At 37.3% G+C, this 17,409-nt stretch overlaps 1 protein-coding gene across 1 annotated transcript; it reads left to right on the top strand.

Annotated features, from left to right (window-relative positions):
* The first annotated feature begins 10,202 nt into the window (after positions 1–10,202).
* eed (embryonic ectoderm development) lies at positions 10,203–17,278 on the top strand. The gene is made up of 12 exons (XM_066658967.1): positions 10,203–10,410; positions 11,170–11,322; positions 11,982–12,074; positions 12,559–12,624; positions 12,832–12,957; positions 14,464–14,545; positions 14,625–14,716; positions 14,861–14,994; positions 15,517–15,622; positions 16,485–16,643; positions 16,771–16,844; positions 16,958–17,278. Exons 1-12 carry the CDS (start codon positions 10,297–10,299, stop codon positions 17,082–17,084), a joined length of 1,326 nt encoding a protein of 441 aa, XP_066515064.1. The 5' UTR covers positions 10,203–10,296; the 3' UTR covers positions 17,085–17,278.
* The last annotated feature ends 131 nt before the right edge of the window (positions 17,279–17,409 follow it).

The following is a 17,409-nucleotide window of genomic DNA, read 5'->3' as shown; positions in this document are numbered from 1 at the left end:
CAGACACACACACATTCACTCACACACTCACACCTACAGACACTTTCGAGTCGCCAAATCGATAATATCCACAGTTATGAATTGTTCCTTGTGTTCCACCCCAGTTATGTGACCTGTACCACTTCTTGAGAGTGTTTCAGCTAAGTAACAGATGCGGGGGTTGTTTAAGCAGAAGTAATGTTTATTTATGTGTGACACAGTGAAGTGATAGTGGAAGACTAATTGTTCCCCAAAGTTCTACCAGGGGAAGTTATATTTAAAAAGCGAGGTCTTCTTTTGATGCTTATCCTTAATCAAATCACTCTGTGAGACAGAGCACATCATGGTGTTGTGGTCTGTTTTTCCCCCCATTGTAATGAACATGCAAAACTGATCTGGGAGCCAGCCTCTCTGAATCATTGGCCATTTGTTCAGAGTGAAGCATGAGTGAGCGATTTTAAAACTTCAGTGGCTTTTTAAGGCCGAGAGTGACCGGGCGGCTGTAGTCTCTGTGGTTAACTTGGGTCAACTTTGAGGTTGCATAGGGTGGGAACTCCCACTTCTTCTTGTTTTAGTGTTTCCTCTCCCAGCTGAGGTTCCCAGCAGTGACGTGACATCCACCCAGAATTATGGCGTGTCTCTCTCTCTCTCTCTCTCTCTCTCTCTCTCTTTCTCTCTCTCTCTCTCTCTCTCTCTCTCATGCCCTATCACTTACACTATGTGTGATCTACTTTTTATTCCCACAGTACAGATAAGGACCATATGATATGACACTATAAAAAGAATACATCACATGAATGCAGAGAAATGGCACTCCCACCAAGCTTAATGGGTCACTGGAATTTGATATGGGTGCGTTATGAGTGATTCCTGCTAAACCATTCTTCTCAGGATCTGAATTGCATTTACACACAATAACTTTTCTCAGTAACTGATTCACAACCTTTTGCTTTCATTCTTTTGTTTCACTCTCTCATTCTGTCTCCCTCCCTCCTTTTGGGGCTTTGCTGATTTCCTCATCCCAAATAATATGAGGATGCTTCGGGCCTCTTGCTCCACAATTCATTCCCCTTTTTGATCATGCAACTGCATTTCTGGTCTTTCCTATATCAAGACCCAGAAGGAAGTTGTGGAACTTTTTTAGAGCTGCTAAGCAATTCTAAGTACACTTTGTACAGCGTGTTGAGCCACATCAACACTAAAGCTGCTGTCTCAAAAAGAAGGAAGGAAAGACTATTAGCTACATATTGACCTTTCAAACACCACTGGGCATTTTGTTACTGTGCCTTTAAGCCTTTACAGGTAATTGTAATTATACAACAGATAAGTTGTAAAATATTCTATGCCAGTTCATTACAGCTTCAAATAGGCCCCAGACAGCAAGCTCCTCTTAAGGGTCTTCAGGTAGAGACCTCCATTTGTCTGTGTGTTGTTGTGGTAGCCCACTTCCCTCCCAAGTCACTTTTAATCTAAGTTACACCTCTTCAAGTGTAAAGCCAAACCTGTGATTCAGGTGACACCAAGCCCCTCCAAAATTACTTGGAAATAAACCTTTTTACATTGACTTTCAATGAAAGTAAAAAAAAAAAATCCCTTCTCCTATAAAGTAAGTATTTTGGACAAACATGTTTGTCTCAGGATCCCCTCAGGAAAACATGCAAACTAAGCTATGATATACAAACAAGACATGTGACACTATTCACCCTCACTTAATGCTTTAAGTCATGTGTCCCCAGCAGGGATTTGTCATGCTATGTTCTTCTGTTTGTTTCAGGCCCTCATGTCTTCTTTCCTCAGACCCACACCTGTGAACTCGTAGGGATCATGTGACTAAGCTCACAGATGCTGCATGTTATCATTGTCTTTATAAGACTTGCATTTCACACCACATATGATCAGCCATTTTCTTGCTTTCTTGTTTGTCTTACCAACTGCTGTATTATATATATTCTAGCGTTCATATACGTTCATATTTCCTGTTCACAGAAAGGCAATGATCACGATTGTAATAAAAAAGCACTTTTTATGAAATTCAGAAAATGTTTTCTCACCATTTGTTGGTCTCCAGCCTGTCTGCATGCTGGAAACAGGTCTAAGGTGTCTACGAAGCCCCAGTGTCAATAAACGTGTAAAAGAAAAAGAAAAAGAAAAAACTCAGTCAGATGTGCTAGGTTTCCTCTTTCTCTGATCACAGCAAAAAAATGGTGATCTCAAAATGTTGAAAATCATAAAGAGAGATGAGGTCCAAAGGTGGGTAATATTGATATATTTTTGTTGTTTTAGATAATTTAGGTAGGAACCCACTGTAAATTCTGGAGACTTTTAACTGCATGAATGTAAACAAGGTAAAAGAGCTAAAAAAAAACTGAACAACTCGAGTTACAAATAAGTTTCTGTGGTAATTCAAATTGTGTATTAAAACTACAGTCATTTTTCTCCTCAAACATACCATCTTAAAAGATGTGGAGTTTCTGAACTTAAACAAACCAGAGAGACCTGCAGATCACCAAAATTGTATACGTCACCTTTAAGTGTTTATTAAAACTACCTAATTTTATTCCCACATTTTGTTACAATGTATAGGGTATTCTCTTGTTATTGTAAAATAAGTCTGAACCCTTAAGACCCTTAAGGTTTTTGTCTCACCTTCCCATCATGGTGACATTTTTAGTAACTGGGGGCATCTTGGCTAATGGGAATAATTGTCAGTGACTAAAATTGAGGAGAACAGTGGGTAAAAACTAAATAAACAAGCTAAACACATTTTGTTTATTTTTGTGGGGGAAAAAAGAGCATACACTATGCTCATTTTATATTAATAAAAATGGTTTGGCACATAAACCTATACATATGTCATGAACAAAATATGAATAAAGATTATTCTAACAAATAAAGCAATGCTAAGACACCTTTTATGCTTTTATGCACATTGTGTATAAATGTTTTTTTTAAGGTAAGTTCTCAAATATATTGACTGGGGAGTTTTATGGAACTGTTCATTTCTTTTAGAACATCTTGAACTTTTGACTTGAAACTGTGACGCTGCACAAATCCTTTCCCAAATGTCATTCTTTGTTGTTGCTAATTCAATAATAGAATCTACACATTTCTAATCCTTGATCCATCCATAAGATGTTGGAAAGTCCATGACTACCGGAGGTGGATAAGGACATTGAGCAAGACCCACGTTGCTCAACAGGAGCTTTGAGAGTTGTGAAAAGAAAGTGAGATGGGCTTGCCCTTTTTTTTAAACACACTTGAAATATCTTTTTATCTGCAATACCAGTGTCTTCAAGTTTTCCAAATCATTCAAAGAGTCTTTAAAAGACATCAGCTATATAAACAGCAAATGTTATTTATGATTAAAATTTACATTTATCCAACAACTGGGGAAAGTCAAATTCAGGTTATTTCTTTCTGATGTCATGTTGTTTCATGTGAAATATAAAAAATCCTTCACTCATTGTTTATCATACTGACATAATACTGGTAACATGATACAGTTTTTCAAGGCAGACAGGATGAAAGAAATTGAGCTTTTTCTATGGCCTTATGGTATCTATGGTATCATTTCCCTACTGCTAACATTTAAACTACATCATCAGATTTATGTCAATGTATACAAAAAGCCACAAAATCCGTGGTTCTAACATGTTATGTAATGTCATTTCACCCCTCAGTATAGTGCTGTGACAATTCAGCATCTGAATACATTTCTCACATGACGTGTTATCTTACCTGACATCAAGTTTGACAAAAGCAACCCTCATTACAGATTAATTCTGATTGGACTAAGCCTCTTAATCTATCTTTAATGTCAGACAGTAACACCCATAAATGTGTTTTTTTTACTTGGATTGTGAGAATCAGAAACTGCAAAAAGATTCTCAGAATAAAATATGTATGAAAAAGAAAAAAAAATCCCTGCAAATTTTTTTGTTATTTAATAAAAACTAAAGGGTGGGACACTCCATTCTAAAACTGATATAAATATAGTAGTTGTTGTGGATTTTGTGTAATTTTCAGGGGTAGATAAAAGTTACAGAAGTACGCCCCTGGACTGGCAGGAAACCAATGGGGTAGGGATGAGTGAAGCAACAGCACTTTCTCTTCCCCAACTGTTCCTGCTTCTCTTACATTTAGGCCACAGTGGCCCCCATAAGTAATATAAGGTAACAACCACACAGTAGTGTTGCTGACATTTTAAATGGTAACAAGGTTAACTCCTGCCTTAACGTCAGTGCATAAAAAGATTCTTTCTTTAAAAGATGAAAACTTCAGATCCTGTTTTCTCATGTTAAATATCCAAAAAGTTATAATCAAATATCAGATTTATAAAGGGTTCATTGAATTCTATGAAAGTAAATTGAAGAATTACAGACTGTGGGAATGGCCAAGTGAAAATCCCAGGTGTACAAGACAACAGTTCGAAAACAGCAAAAAGAGTGAAAATTATATTCTGATGTTGGAAAAAGTGAAAACTATGTTTCTGCCACTTTGGAAAACACCAATGTAAAGCCAGCTGCTCTATAGTAAATATCATATTTTAAAGTTTTAAAATAATTCTGCAGATTTCCTCTTTCTCTTTAACTTCCACTGAAAATTTTTGAGGTAAGGAACCACATTTTTTTTATTACTGTGCCATGAGTTCCTGATCCTCATTTCGTTCTTCTCTTTTGGTTCCACACCTGGAGTGAACTTCATTTCCTGTGCTGATAAATGGTTCATCTACAGAAAAAACATCTGCGGGTCATTAGGGAACTCATGATGTTGACCTGATATTTACTCCGTGTCATATTTAGTCAGTTTAGTCAAGTTAATCTTTATTTCTAAAGCACATTTAAAAGACCACAGAAGCCCTTTAAAGTGCTGTAAAATTTTAAACAAAAATATAAAACAGTGAAAGTGAATAATAAAACAAACTAAAAGTGAAATAATAATAATGTAAGTTAAAATGTTGAAAAATATTTCCAACACATAAAACTAAAAGCAAGAAGAAGAAAAAGCCTGAGAATATGAATAGGTTTTAAGTTTGAGTTAAAAATTTCAATTGTGGATGGCATCCTTATGTAAAGGGGCAAGCCATTTCACAATTTTGTGGCAGCTACCGAGAAAGCTCTGTCATCTTTAGATTTGAGTCAAGAATAGGGAGTGGCCAGCAGCAACTGATCTAACGATCCTGAAGTTGAATGTCGGGCCAAAATGTCAGTGACGTAATTTGGAGAGTCACCATTTACTAATAAATAAATTCCTGAATAGTTTGTGGGTAATGTGGGCCACTGGGCTGCAGACAAAGAAACTGTATTCTGGAGTGACAGCCCTCCGTCCATGTGTTGGAATGGCGTTTTGTGATTCATAACACAGATTCTAGGCCACTACACTGAAACGATGCTGTTATAGCATGATGTACCGTTTAAAGGAATTTAACTCTTTATATTCTCCATGACTTTATTTACATTTTCACTTTTAATTATGCAGAATTTTTTTAGTTGTATTATTTCCCTTCAAGCTTTTTAAGCCTAATATGTGATCATGAAGTTGACAAGTGGTGACAAATTGACAGTTCTTTAGAAAGTCAACCTCATATCCACCTTGCTGTGTAAACTTGCCCACAACTCCCTCTCTTTCACACACACACACACACACACTGCACAAACACTCCTACATACAGTTTTGTTCTGAGGTGAGTCACGATAAAAAGGACTTTCAGTTTTCACAAGGATTTCAATAGGATTCAAATTCTGGGATCTGTTGGGACCTGTGTAAAAAGAGCTAACCACATTTCAAGTAAGAAGCCTGTGGATTGCATAAGGCTTACCGAAACATTTCATAAACATAGATGAGTTTCAAAATGCATGTGGATAACCAGCATTCAATTATCCACAAATAATTTTATAATATTAAAAAATAAAAATAATAAATAACAAAAAATTTTTTGTTATTATTATTTTAATTAGTTTGTAATTAAATATGGTGAAATATTATAATAGTTTTAACATATATATTATGTTCGATTGAAAAATGAAAATTTCCACTTTGTTAATACTGGTAAACTGGTTGTAAAAAATACAAAATTATGTTTATTGCCACCTTTGGTAAAGTTGGAGTGGGTGATATTGTAGAAATTTGTAAGTATGAGCCAGATTACGAAAAAGTCCTAACTGAAAAATTCCTACACCCTACATTCAGCCCTTATTCCAAAGTCAGTCCTTTAAAACATGAACATTAATGAGGCTTACACAGTAAGTCACACATCACACTCAAAACATCATCCACCTGCCTCATGTCTCATTCACATGTAAGACAGCTCTCGATGTTCACAGCTTCACCAATATTCACTCTTGTTTGCCCTCGTGTTTCATCCCGTCTCTTTTTGTGTGAAAGCCTTCTGTCTTCATCCTTTTACTTTTATTGATATCATCAATTTGATTTTGTGATTCCTGTCGAGATGTAAAGAGCACTTCAAGAAATAGAACAAATTGACAAATTGTCTACTCCTACTCTAAGTTTGTAGATAACACATATAATGAGTGAATTTAACTTATTTAAAGGTGTATCCACTGCAGGTCCATCTGTTCAAAATGGTCAGAATAATCAAAAGCATTGCTAGATAAAACAAAACAAAAAATAGCCCCTGCCACCCTTCACAGTGGAGTAGTGACACTGTGGTCTCTGGAGAAATAGGGCACCATCCAGTACAAGCTAAAGAGGGGTTTGTGACTCAGAACTGAATATTTTACATGAGTATATGACCTCTTAAATGCTCTCATGCCTGAATGACACCAAATATTCAAAGAATTTTTCGAAATCTAGTGTAAGGCCTTCCTAGACCAGTCAAAACTCTCCAGCACAGTAAGGACAAACTCAGTATTAAACCCTTGATTTCAGGTGAAATGATGAAGCAGTAGTCAGTCACAAAAACAACTTGCTAAAGCCAAGAGGTCTTCACATGTTCCTCTGTATCTGTGTTTATTTGAATTACAGATTTGGCAAGATTTTTCCATTGGGCGTGAATGTGCCAGACCTTGTTTGTTCATGTGTGAATGAACTGCATTTACCTGAAGACTTCCTTATGCCCATATATGGCTATAGGGAGAAGCAGCTCTAAGTGTGTTGTAACCAATGCAGTTTTATGGGTCATGTGTTGGATGATAATGAACTGAATTCTTCTCAGGTACATTTGTATGAAAGCAAGCAACCTTTTTACTAATTTCAATACATATTTGTAATTATTCATTAATTCTTTCTTTGGGTCTTCTCCTCCCCAAATGGTTTGTTTTGAGGTTTGTTTATTCAGCTCCTGGACTGCTTTTAAAAAAAACACTTGTTTGTATTTAGTAACAGTATGTAAACCAAATTACCCCAGAAATTGTAGATGCAGGATGTAGAGATGTTTGTTTAAGTTCTTTCCCTTCTGTTTTATTCTTTATTATTTATTCGATTTGATATTTGCTTGAGCGTGGTTTAAACTTAAATCGAGGAAACATTCTCATATAAAACTAAAACAGACACTAGCTGAAACATCAAATCTAAACTTTTATCCTATTACAAACATGCCATATGTCATAGAGTATAAAGACACACATTGGAATTAGCGAATTCGAGTCATTTATGTTGGGCAGAGTCAGATGTTCAGTTGTGGAGGCACAGGTTGTAAAATCTCCATAAAAAACACTTGAGCCTAAGGCCCTTATGCTCAATACAAAGTGTCAGCTAGAGGGATATAAAATACCTCAGCACTAGGCTGTAGAGTAGCCTGTGTTCTTTGGAATAAACAAGCTCCAAATACTATGTCATGAGTTGAAAGACCAGACTTTGTAGCTGATTGTCATCAAATTTTCCATGTCATGTCACAACATGTAGTGCTTGCCCTTTCCAGAAAAGTACAGGCTGTTGGGAAGGTGTCCACAAACTTTTAGCCCTAGATTGAATCTGTTGTATGTGTTGAATAGAGTCTGAAAAGATAAGAGCATTTATTGTTGGTTACTTACTATGTACAGTATTCAACACGAAACAGCACAGTGTTTAATTAATTTTCGTATCATACAGACATCAAGGTATAACTGACATATTTCAGTCTGTTGTTTCTTTGGCTTCATTTTTTGACAGTGTTCACATGGAATCAGAGGCTCTTGATGTGTCATGTCTTAAAAAGGTGGTTTGAACCAGGCTTTCCACTTGTATTTGTGACTTTACCACTCGAGGAGAATACAACTTCCTCGGGAAGTTACAGGTGAAAAAAAGAGGATGTTCAGACACAACAGAAGTACAGAGCATATTGTATAAAACACATAGAGTACAAGGCATTATTATCACTATCATAACCATGCACTGTTGTGTCAGTTTCATTTTTAGCTGTTTGTGGGAATTTGGGGAAGTTACATTGTTAATGTATCCTGCTTTAAACAACCAGTCAAATAACACTGCTGAATCTCCCTTTGTCAACCAAGATATCTACACTTAAGGAACACACACACACACACACACATATATATATATATATATATATATATATATATATATATATATATATATATATATAGATAGATAGATAGATATAGATATAGATATTATCACAGGAATTTGAGTCTTAATAAGTTCAGGAAGTTCCTATACTTAATGCTACAGAATACTACACAATGCAGCAGACAAGTGGAGCAATTGGGAATTACATTTTTGGGTGAACCATTAAATTAAACTATGAGTGAAATTTTACTGCTAAGTTACATAGTCCTACATTGATATGTACATTTAAACTGAGCTGCAAAGTGAAAACAGATTTCACAGGAAGCCTACACAATATGGTTTAAAACAGTGTGTTTTTGGGATCTTTTCCTCCTGTGGCTCCCCCTAGTGTAAGACATTTTATAGCACTGTACTGAAATCATTGATGACTGGGAGAGGGGAGGTGCCCTCTCCAAAAGGTACTTAGTAAAGTTTCTGAAGTGCTGACCCAGCAGTAGCAACAACAGAGACACTATACTCACAATTAAAGCTCAGTGAAGAGCTTTAAGCTAAAATTTAAGGTAAAAAATATTAGGAAATGTTCCTTTAAGGGGAATCCCTCCATTTTGGTAGAATTAATTGAATGTACAACATTGTTAAATGGTTAAGATGCACTAATAATTAAAATGATTAAACATATATATATATATATATATATATATATATATATATATATATATATATTAACCTGTTTCTACACCTAACCACTAAGGTTGATGTGGCCATTTATGATCCAATCATCAACCAAGTACATCTAGCAACATTTATGTATAAAACACATAACCACTAAGGTTGCTGTGGTTGTTTGGTTGTTTACGATCTGATCAGCAACCAGCTACCCTTAACAACCACGGTTACTCATTGAGCCCATCACATGAGTACCCAAAGTACCCACTGTATAACAAGCTCTTCACAGGGGTCTTCGGGTAGGCACCTCACCTCGTCAGTGTTTCGCTAAATTAAGCCCAGGACACCTCCAGAAGGCTCAACAGTGAAGTCTGGCCTCCCAGACCAGCCCCCTCAGAGCCAGCTACATGTAGCGAGCTACACACATACATCACGGAAGCTTTTTTTTCAGAATGCCTTAATTTCTCTGTTAATCATCATTAAAAACCTAGAGAAACACTATATGTTTCTCAAAGATGTAATAGTTTAAAAAAAAATTCATTTTCATTATTGGCGTCACTTACCAAACCTCACTTGTCCGAAACCTCTTATTACTTTCATTCAAGACAGTAAGCCACCAGACAGTGTAAATTAATAAATACAGTATAGTTTGGAATATATATATATATATATATATATATATATATATATATATATATATATTCTTTTCTTGAAAATGTGCCATTTTGAAGATGCAAGATTTTATCAAAACAACCATAGTACAATAAATTTTAGCACAGCACCATATAGTACAACAGAACAAAAAAGCAACACAATATATTATTAAGTACAGACAGTACTGCATAGTACATCACAGCATAATGTAATACAATGTATGAGATATAATAATGTACAATACAACCGTATATTATAGAGAGCACGTTTAGCATAGTTCAGTAAAGCACAGTGTTACACAACGGTTTTATATACTACATTACATTAGATATAGTAATGTGCAGTATAATACAGTATTGCACCTTATTTAATGTTTTGGTAGTAGTTCCCAGGGCCCTGAGTCAATATTTGTCAGTCAAACAGCGCCCCCTGTTGTCTCGTGTCCGTTACCGCTCTTTCTCGGCGGAGGGCAGTAGTGCTGTTCGAGGCTGTGTATCAGCGTCGTCGCCGTGTTTTCCGCCGAGGAAGAAGATGAGGGGGAAGATGTCCGAGTCTCATTCCGAGGCGGGAAACGAAATGCCGGCAAAGAAGCAGAAACTAAGCAGCGACGAGAACAGCAACCCGGACCTTTCTGGAGACGAGAACGTGAGATACACAGCTCCGTGATTTCGTGCTATTTTAGTGGCATAGCGACTGCTGCGCGCTCCCGAAACCTGGCCATTGTTGCCTTGGCTCGCGGCGGAGTTGGAGTTGTGTGTTTGGTGAACGTCTCTAAACCGAGGCTGTGTTTAGTGCGGCGGGATGGTGTTTGATTTATATCATCGGTCTGAAATGTCAGTTTGTTTTTAACTCCCTCCGCCTGCTTTTTGCTCTCCGCGAAGATTCATGTGCTTTGTTTTTACTGAGACTCACAGTATTGTGGTTAGCCTGTTAGCAGCCTACACTGCTTGTTGGAAAATAAACGTCCCCGTGATGCATTATAATATTTGTGTGTAGTTGCCGAACTCTTGTTGTTTTTAACATGTGAAGAATAGCAGCAAGCGGGTCTTTTCGTTAACTTCATGTAATTTGTGTTGATATTCAGACTAGCTGCACACTAGGCCATGTTCTGTGTGTGGGTGGGTGTGTGTGTTGTACGGCGAAACCTGGCAACCCAAAGAAATTTGTGTTTTATCTTTGCAACTGTACAACTAAATGAATGCCCTTCAGCTGTGTAAAACATGTATTTAGAAGATCTGTCCGGCATTGTATTTAAATAATTGCCAAAGCCTCTTGATTAAATTTTACAAATTAGAATTCCCTTACTTATTTTTGCAGCAAAACGCCAGTCCTTAATGGTGCACCCACATCAATTCTAAGAGGATGACCTAGCATTCAATCAAATAAAATGTGCTTATTTTTCAGGATGATGCTGTCAGTGTTGAGAGTGGCACTAATGCAGAGCGCCCTGACACCCCCACCAACACAGCCAATGCCCCAGGCAGAAAGAGCTGGGGCAAAGGAAAATGGAAATCAAAGAAGTGCAAATACTCCTTCAAATGCGTGAACAGTCTGAGGGTAAGACTACCTAGGTGGCAAACGAAATCATATGTTTATACTGAAACCCAGTTCTTAAAAGTTTGGCACTGTAGATATTCAACACAAACAAAAACAAGTAAGCAGTGATTTATAAATTGTCTTTGCACAAAAAGTGCAGTTTCAGTCAATAAAATTTGTGAAATGTTCCAAAAATATCTTGCACAGGTGATGTAATCATGTCTGGCAATGAAAACACCATCCAGAACAGGCCTTTTCTTTAGGAGCAAGGATGGGCCAAATCTTAGCATTTTATTTAATTATTTATTTAATTAAAAACGGCAGGAAAGTCTGCTTTCAAAACTGGTTAATTTAGTGTTTTTCAGTTGCCATACGAATTTTAAATGTTGATAAAACAAAAGGTGATGAAACAAGGTGGTAAAGATGCTTCTGACCCAACTAATTTGAAAATGTTGAAGAAAGATGTGCACATATTTACAAAAATATAACAAAAAATACATTTAATATAAGGAAAAGACCTATTGTGTGACCTTTATCATTGTAAATAATTCCTGAATTGTGTTTCTACTAGAATTTTACATACTTTTCTGTCTCTTTTTGGAATTAAGGTTGGTTGTTCGCTGAACATGGTGTCCATCATGATCTTAATTTTGAAAATTTTTATTAATTTTTTTTCCTAGGAAGACCATGGTCAGCCATTATTTGGTGTCCAATTCAACTGGCATAGTAAAGAGGGTGACCCCCTTGTCTTTGCAACAGTGGGAAGCAACAGAGTGAGTATCTCTGTGCCTGAAAAAAACATTTCCTCTAACACTCCTAAAGCAAGTTTAGACCTGAGCATACATCTACATGTTACTTCTGTTTCATGTAGATTAAAGCGCAAAAGCCAGATCAGTGTAAAATTGTGTTGCCATTTGTAAATGATCAACATTTATGTGGACATTAGTTGAATATAGATCTTAAGTTATTGTTTAGCTAGGGCTAACTGTGGCTGTCACTGGTTTTGTTAGCTGTTGGCTAGACTCAGATATTTACTCTTGAATATCAGTAGTATCTTATTTTGACATTCATAGATCTCATAAGTTTTTTTTTTTTTTTTTAGTAGGTCTGTCATGCAGATCAGCTGCAATTCACACTATCGATCTGCCATAGTTTTTACACCAGATGCCCTTTCTGACACAATCCTCTCTATTTATCCAGGCTTTGGGATTGGCACTACATTTATTTTGCAAGAATAATGGTCTTTATGTTCCACAGGTCACATTATACGAGTGTCATTCCCAAGGAGAGATCCGGCTCTTGCAGTCTTACGTTGATGCAGATGTATCCTTGATTTGAGTTGGCTATTAATTCCATCGTCATTGGGCTAGGTCATATCTGTTGGGGAAAGGGAAATAATGTTTACACTCTGATTGTTTTTTTTTGTTTGTTTTTTGTATTTTTTTATGTATGGGGTTTTCTTCCCATTAACATTTTAATGGAAAAAAATACAAAACAAAACACCAGCTCCTTAACTGCTTTACTGACCAGGCAGATGAAAACTTCTACACCTGTGCTTGGACATACGACACCAGCACCAGTCACCCTCTCTTGGCTGTGGCTGGATCCAGAGGGATCATCCGTATCATCAACCACATCACAATGCAGTGTGTGAAGGTGAGTGAGCCTTCGAAATATACACCAGTCAGCTGCAACACCACAACCACTTGAAGTTGAAGTGAATTACATTATTTTTGTCTCATTTTTTTGTGCTACCTCTCAAGGGGTGGAATATATTATGGAGCAGGTACTATATCGTGACGTGTAAACCCTGCAGAGCACTGATTGGCCAGAGAGACGTGTCAATCTCGAAAATGCAGAGCTCATTCAAATCCATTACAAACTCGCTGCTTGTAAAATCTCTTTAGTTACAGCAGCTTTCACACTTATTTTTATCGGACTCACAACGGCAGCTCATAACTTTACCTCAAGGTGTTTTGAAGAGGTTTATGTGCTCCTTGGTCCGATGGCTATCAAATTTCCAGTGAAAGCAGAACATGCATGCAACAAGTAAAACTGATCTGTGAAATCTGGGACGCTGAGCTGTGTTCAGATAAAAAAAAAAAAAAAAAACAACACACGAATCGTCTGCATCCTTCTGTCTTCAGGTGATGGTAGTGTAGCATATAAGAGTTTTATTTTCTGCACTTCTGCAAGTGGCTAAGCAGTCCTAGTCTGGAGTGGAAATCTCTGCTGTTCTCCTTCTGGCTCTCTTTTGAGCAAGGGCAGTGTTTCTCACCTCCTCTGCTTCTTGTACGCCTCGCCTGACAGTAAGATATCAGCTTTAAGCAAGTCGAGTCGTGTAGAGCCGGACCCATTTGGTGGAAAAGCACAAGAACACTGAATATGAGCGAAAAGCATCAACATCACATGGATGGCTGAGTGCGTGTTACCTGGGAGAGGCATAATACGAGGATGCATTTTGAAAAAGCAAGCTGGCAGGGTCAGTGTGACTCTGGGCAATGTTCTACTAAAAAAAACTTGTGTTTTGAGTTTCACGTGATGGTTTCTTTGACATGTTGCCCTTCATGGAATGCCCTAATGGCGGTGGCCTATTTCAGCAGGATAATTCACCTCGTCCAGATTGTTAACGTATAGTTTGAGTTACATGGCAATGTGTTTAAGGTTTTAAGGTAGATATTGCCTCCAAATTTCACATATTTCCACCCTATCAGTATCTGTACAAAACAGTACAACAGTATTCATGACTTGGAAGGTCAGAGATGTTTTGGCAGAATGAGATTGGCTTACACAAAATTAGACAGATGGTTTTAATATTTGTGCTTGTTTGGTGCATAATGTGTTATCAGAATCAAGCTTTTTTAACCATGTATGTTCACACATGCAAGGAATTTGGTTTGGGTTACAGTAGCTGACAGTGCACATAGATTGACAATAATTCACAATAGTACAATAACACACATTCATACCATACATACATACATACTATCACACACACACACACACCTGTAAATCTTAAATTGTGCATGTTTTATTTTACATGCACCGGTTGAGCACCAGTCTTCTTCTCCACAGAACTGATGATGTGCCGCAGTCTGTGAATGTATTTTATAATTTACAGCAGAATAGGCTCTTACTGTAAGGTTTTGGTTGTTTTTGCAGCATTATGTGGGGCATGGAAATGCAATCAATGAGCTCAAATTTCATCCAAGGGATCCCAATCTGCTGCTGTCTGTGAGCAAAGGTAACCATGCATTAACCACATCTAATACCAAACATGGCTCTAACATGGAGTTGGTGCTAATAATAATTCTGTTCATCAGATCACGCATTACGTCTCTGGAACATCCAGACAGACACACTGGTAGCCATATTTGGAGGTGTGGAGGGCCATAGAGATGAGGTCCTGAGTGCGGTGAGTATGGAAATAATTGAGTTTAATTCGCTTTTATATATTAGAACTATTCATAATTAAGCGTCTTCAGGCAGCTTTCCGCGACAGCGGCTCAGTTCATTCAGAAGAGGAAAAATATATATATATTTGTTGTGTGAATTTTAGGACTTTGACCTCCTTGGTGAGAAAATCATGTCCTGTGGAATGGACCACTCACTGAAGCTATGGAGAATCAACTCTGAGAGAATGCAGAAAGCAATACGGTGCTCTTATGAGTACAACCCCAGCAAGACCAATAGGTAAGACCCAGCAAATCACAGCAGTCAAGTGAATGAAGGAGTTGGTTAAGCTGGAATACAATTTACAGAATTTTCCTCCTAATGTGAACCAACAGCTGGTTCTCTACTAAAGAGAACTACATTAGTTTTGCTCTTGAAGTGCAAGACTAACAGAGCAAACAATAATTGCAATTGCAAAATGTTATGCAATCATTGAGTGTGTTTACATGAACTTAATAATCCGCTCTTAATCAAATTTCTGCAGTTATCTGATTCTTTAAGTGGTCATGTAAAGAGCATACTCTGATTTCTGAGATCGGATTAAAGTCTGGAAATCAGACCTTAAATCAAGAGAGCTGGACTTTAGTTCTATAATCTGATTTCTCAGTGCACATCTGCATATAACCTGACATCTTTCAGATTTTGACCAGAGTGGAGAGCCGCCTCATCGTTCTGAAAAGTACAGCTTGTACCTTGGTCGATTAATTATTTTTGGAGTAGAACAGAAACTGTGTAAATCTGACTTTTGATGCCATGTTTCAGGCCTTTTGTGTCTCAGAAGATCCACTTCCCTGACTTTTCCACAAGGGACATTCACAGAAACTATGTAGACTGTGTGCGCTGGCTTGGAGACTTAATTCTTTCTAAGGTAAGATTAAGGACCATATGTACATAGAAGCAGATACAGTGCAGAATGCCTTCCCGTGGATCTTGTATGGTCTCACAACACATCATTTAAACCCCATGAAGAGAATTGCAAACTGAGCTTTCTGCTAATTGCCCACCTCTGCTGTACAGAGTGTGAGGATTAGACAAATATTGAAACTGTTAAGTTAGTGTCCAACAAAGTTAACAGCTTTCTTGTATTACGTTACTTTGTATCAATATATTCTCTGTGGATATTATGATTACTGTACTGTATTGAAGAAAATTGTGTGAGAAACACAGATACTGAGTGCATTCCATGTTTGTGGGTTCCAGGATTTCTCTGCTTAATTCACTCTTATGTGTCTTCTAGCATTTTAAAGAACACGACATGAACATTTCAACATGGGGAAAAAATGTTTTTCACTTTGTAAAACTAAACAATTGTTAATTAGTGGTCACATCAGGACCGATAGAGGGCTACACACAAACACGCTGGACAAAAGTATGAAACATATATACTTTTATTTTCTTTGCATATCCTAAAGCTTTGGACATTGTTTTACAAATACTTTAGACAGTCCTTTTCAAAAACACAGAGCACTTTTTATTAGTAGAGGCCCCAGTTTCACAAGTAATGAATTGCAATATAAAGGGAGTAGGGAGCCATTTTGAGGGTGATGCCCCTCTCGAGTCTTTTCTCATTTATTCATGCACACAGCCCTTTAGCTTTTCATTAAGGTTTGCTTGCCTGCTTCATACAAAAAACACAGATTCCCTCTGATTTAAAAAGCTTTAAGCATTGTTTTACATTTTTGTTTTATTTCCTTTGTTCTTTCTCAATTGAATGTCTTTCTCTGCCTTAGTCCTGTGAAAATGCTATTGTGTGTTGGAAACCTGGGAAGATGGAGGACGATATTGACCACATAAAGCCCAACGAGTCTAACGTGACCATTCTGGGCCGTTTTGATTACAGCCAGTGTGACATCTGGTACATGCGCTTCTCAATGGACTTCTGGCAAAAGGTGCTTAGGAAAAATTACAAATTATATTTACTTCTCTGGTACTGGAATGTTCTTGAAGTATTGTTTATAACTTCTGGTACACTGCCGTTTTCCTACAGATGAGTGATATTATTTTCTGTTGATACAGATGTTGGCTCTGGGTAACCAAGTTGGAAAGCTTTATGTCTGGGACCTGGAGGTAGAAGATCCTCATAAGGCAAAGTAAGATTAGGCCTGTTCCCTTTTTTTTTTTTTTTTTTTTTTTTAAAACCTCTTTGTTTTAACCATTCAGCTTGATGTGATATTCTACTATGTCTTCACGTTTCCTTCTTTAGGTGTACCACCCTCACCCTACCGAAATGCACCTCAGCCATCAGACAGACAAGCTTCAGCAGGGACAGCAGTATTCTTATAGCTGTGTGTGATGATGCCTCTATCTGGCGCTGGGACCGACTACGCTGAAAAACTTTCAGTTCTTGGACCGGTAGAAATGACTGCTCTGCTCAAAGTCTGTGTGTCTGAGGAACCTGGACAATGGATGCTCTGTTGGTCCAATCTGCTTAGGCTGTGGAACTTGCTTACCTCAGATGTGCCGCACCTCTGCTTTTGTTTTGTCTTTGTCACCAGTTCTCTCTTTAATAAAACCCTATTTTGTACCAGGTTTTTCTTTACTTTTTTTAAACAGGACTTTTCGGGATATTCTCTTACTCCCACATAATTTTACAAAACATTTTTGGTAATCCAACATAATTGAAAGTTTAAAATCCTTTGAAAAATCACACAACCC

This window comes from Hoplias malabaricus, chromosome 2 (assembly GCF_029633855.1).
Source record: "Hoplias malabaricus isolate fHopMal1 chromosome 2, fHopMal1.hap1, whole genome shotgun sequence".
Taxonomy (NCBI): domain Eukaryota; kingdom Metazoa; phylum Chordata; class Actinopteri; order Characiformes; family Erythrinidae; genus Hoplias; species Hoplias malabaricus.
The sequence above is the reverse complement of the archived record's forward strand: the minus strand, read 5'-3'. Positions and strand labels throughout refer to the sequence as shown.

What these genes read in the sequence shown, in the direction of transcription:
- eed (XM_066658967.1), top strand. Translation starts at nt 10,297, where the DNA reads ATGAGGGGGAAGATGTCCGAGTCTCATTCCGAGGCGGGAAACGAAATG. An exon ending in ACCTTTCTGGAGACGAGAAC is followed by an intron (nt 10,411 to 11,169) that starts GTGAGATACACA and finishes CTTATTTTTCAG; the next exon opens with GATGATGCTGTCAGTGTTGA. An exon ending in TCACAATGCAGTGTGTGAAG is followed by an intron (nt 12,958 to 14,463) that starts GTGAGTGAGCCT and finishes TTGTTTTTGCAG; the next exon opens with CATTATGTGGGGCATGGAAA.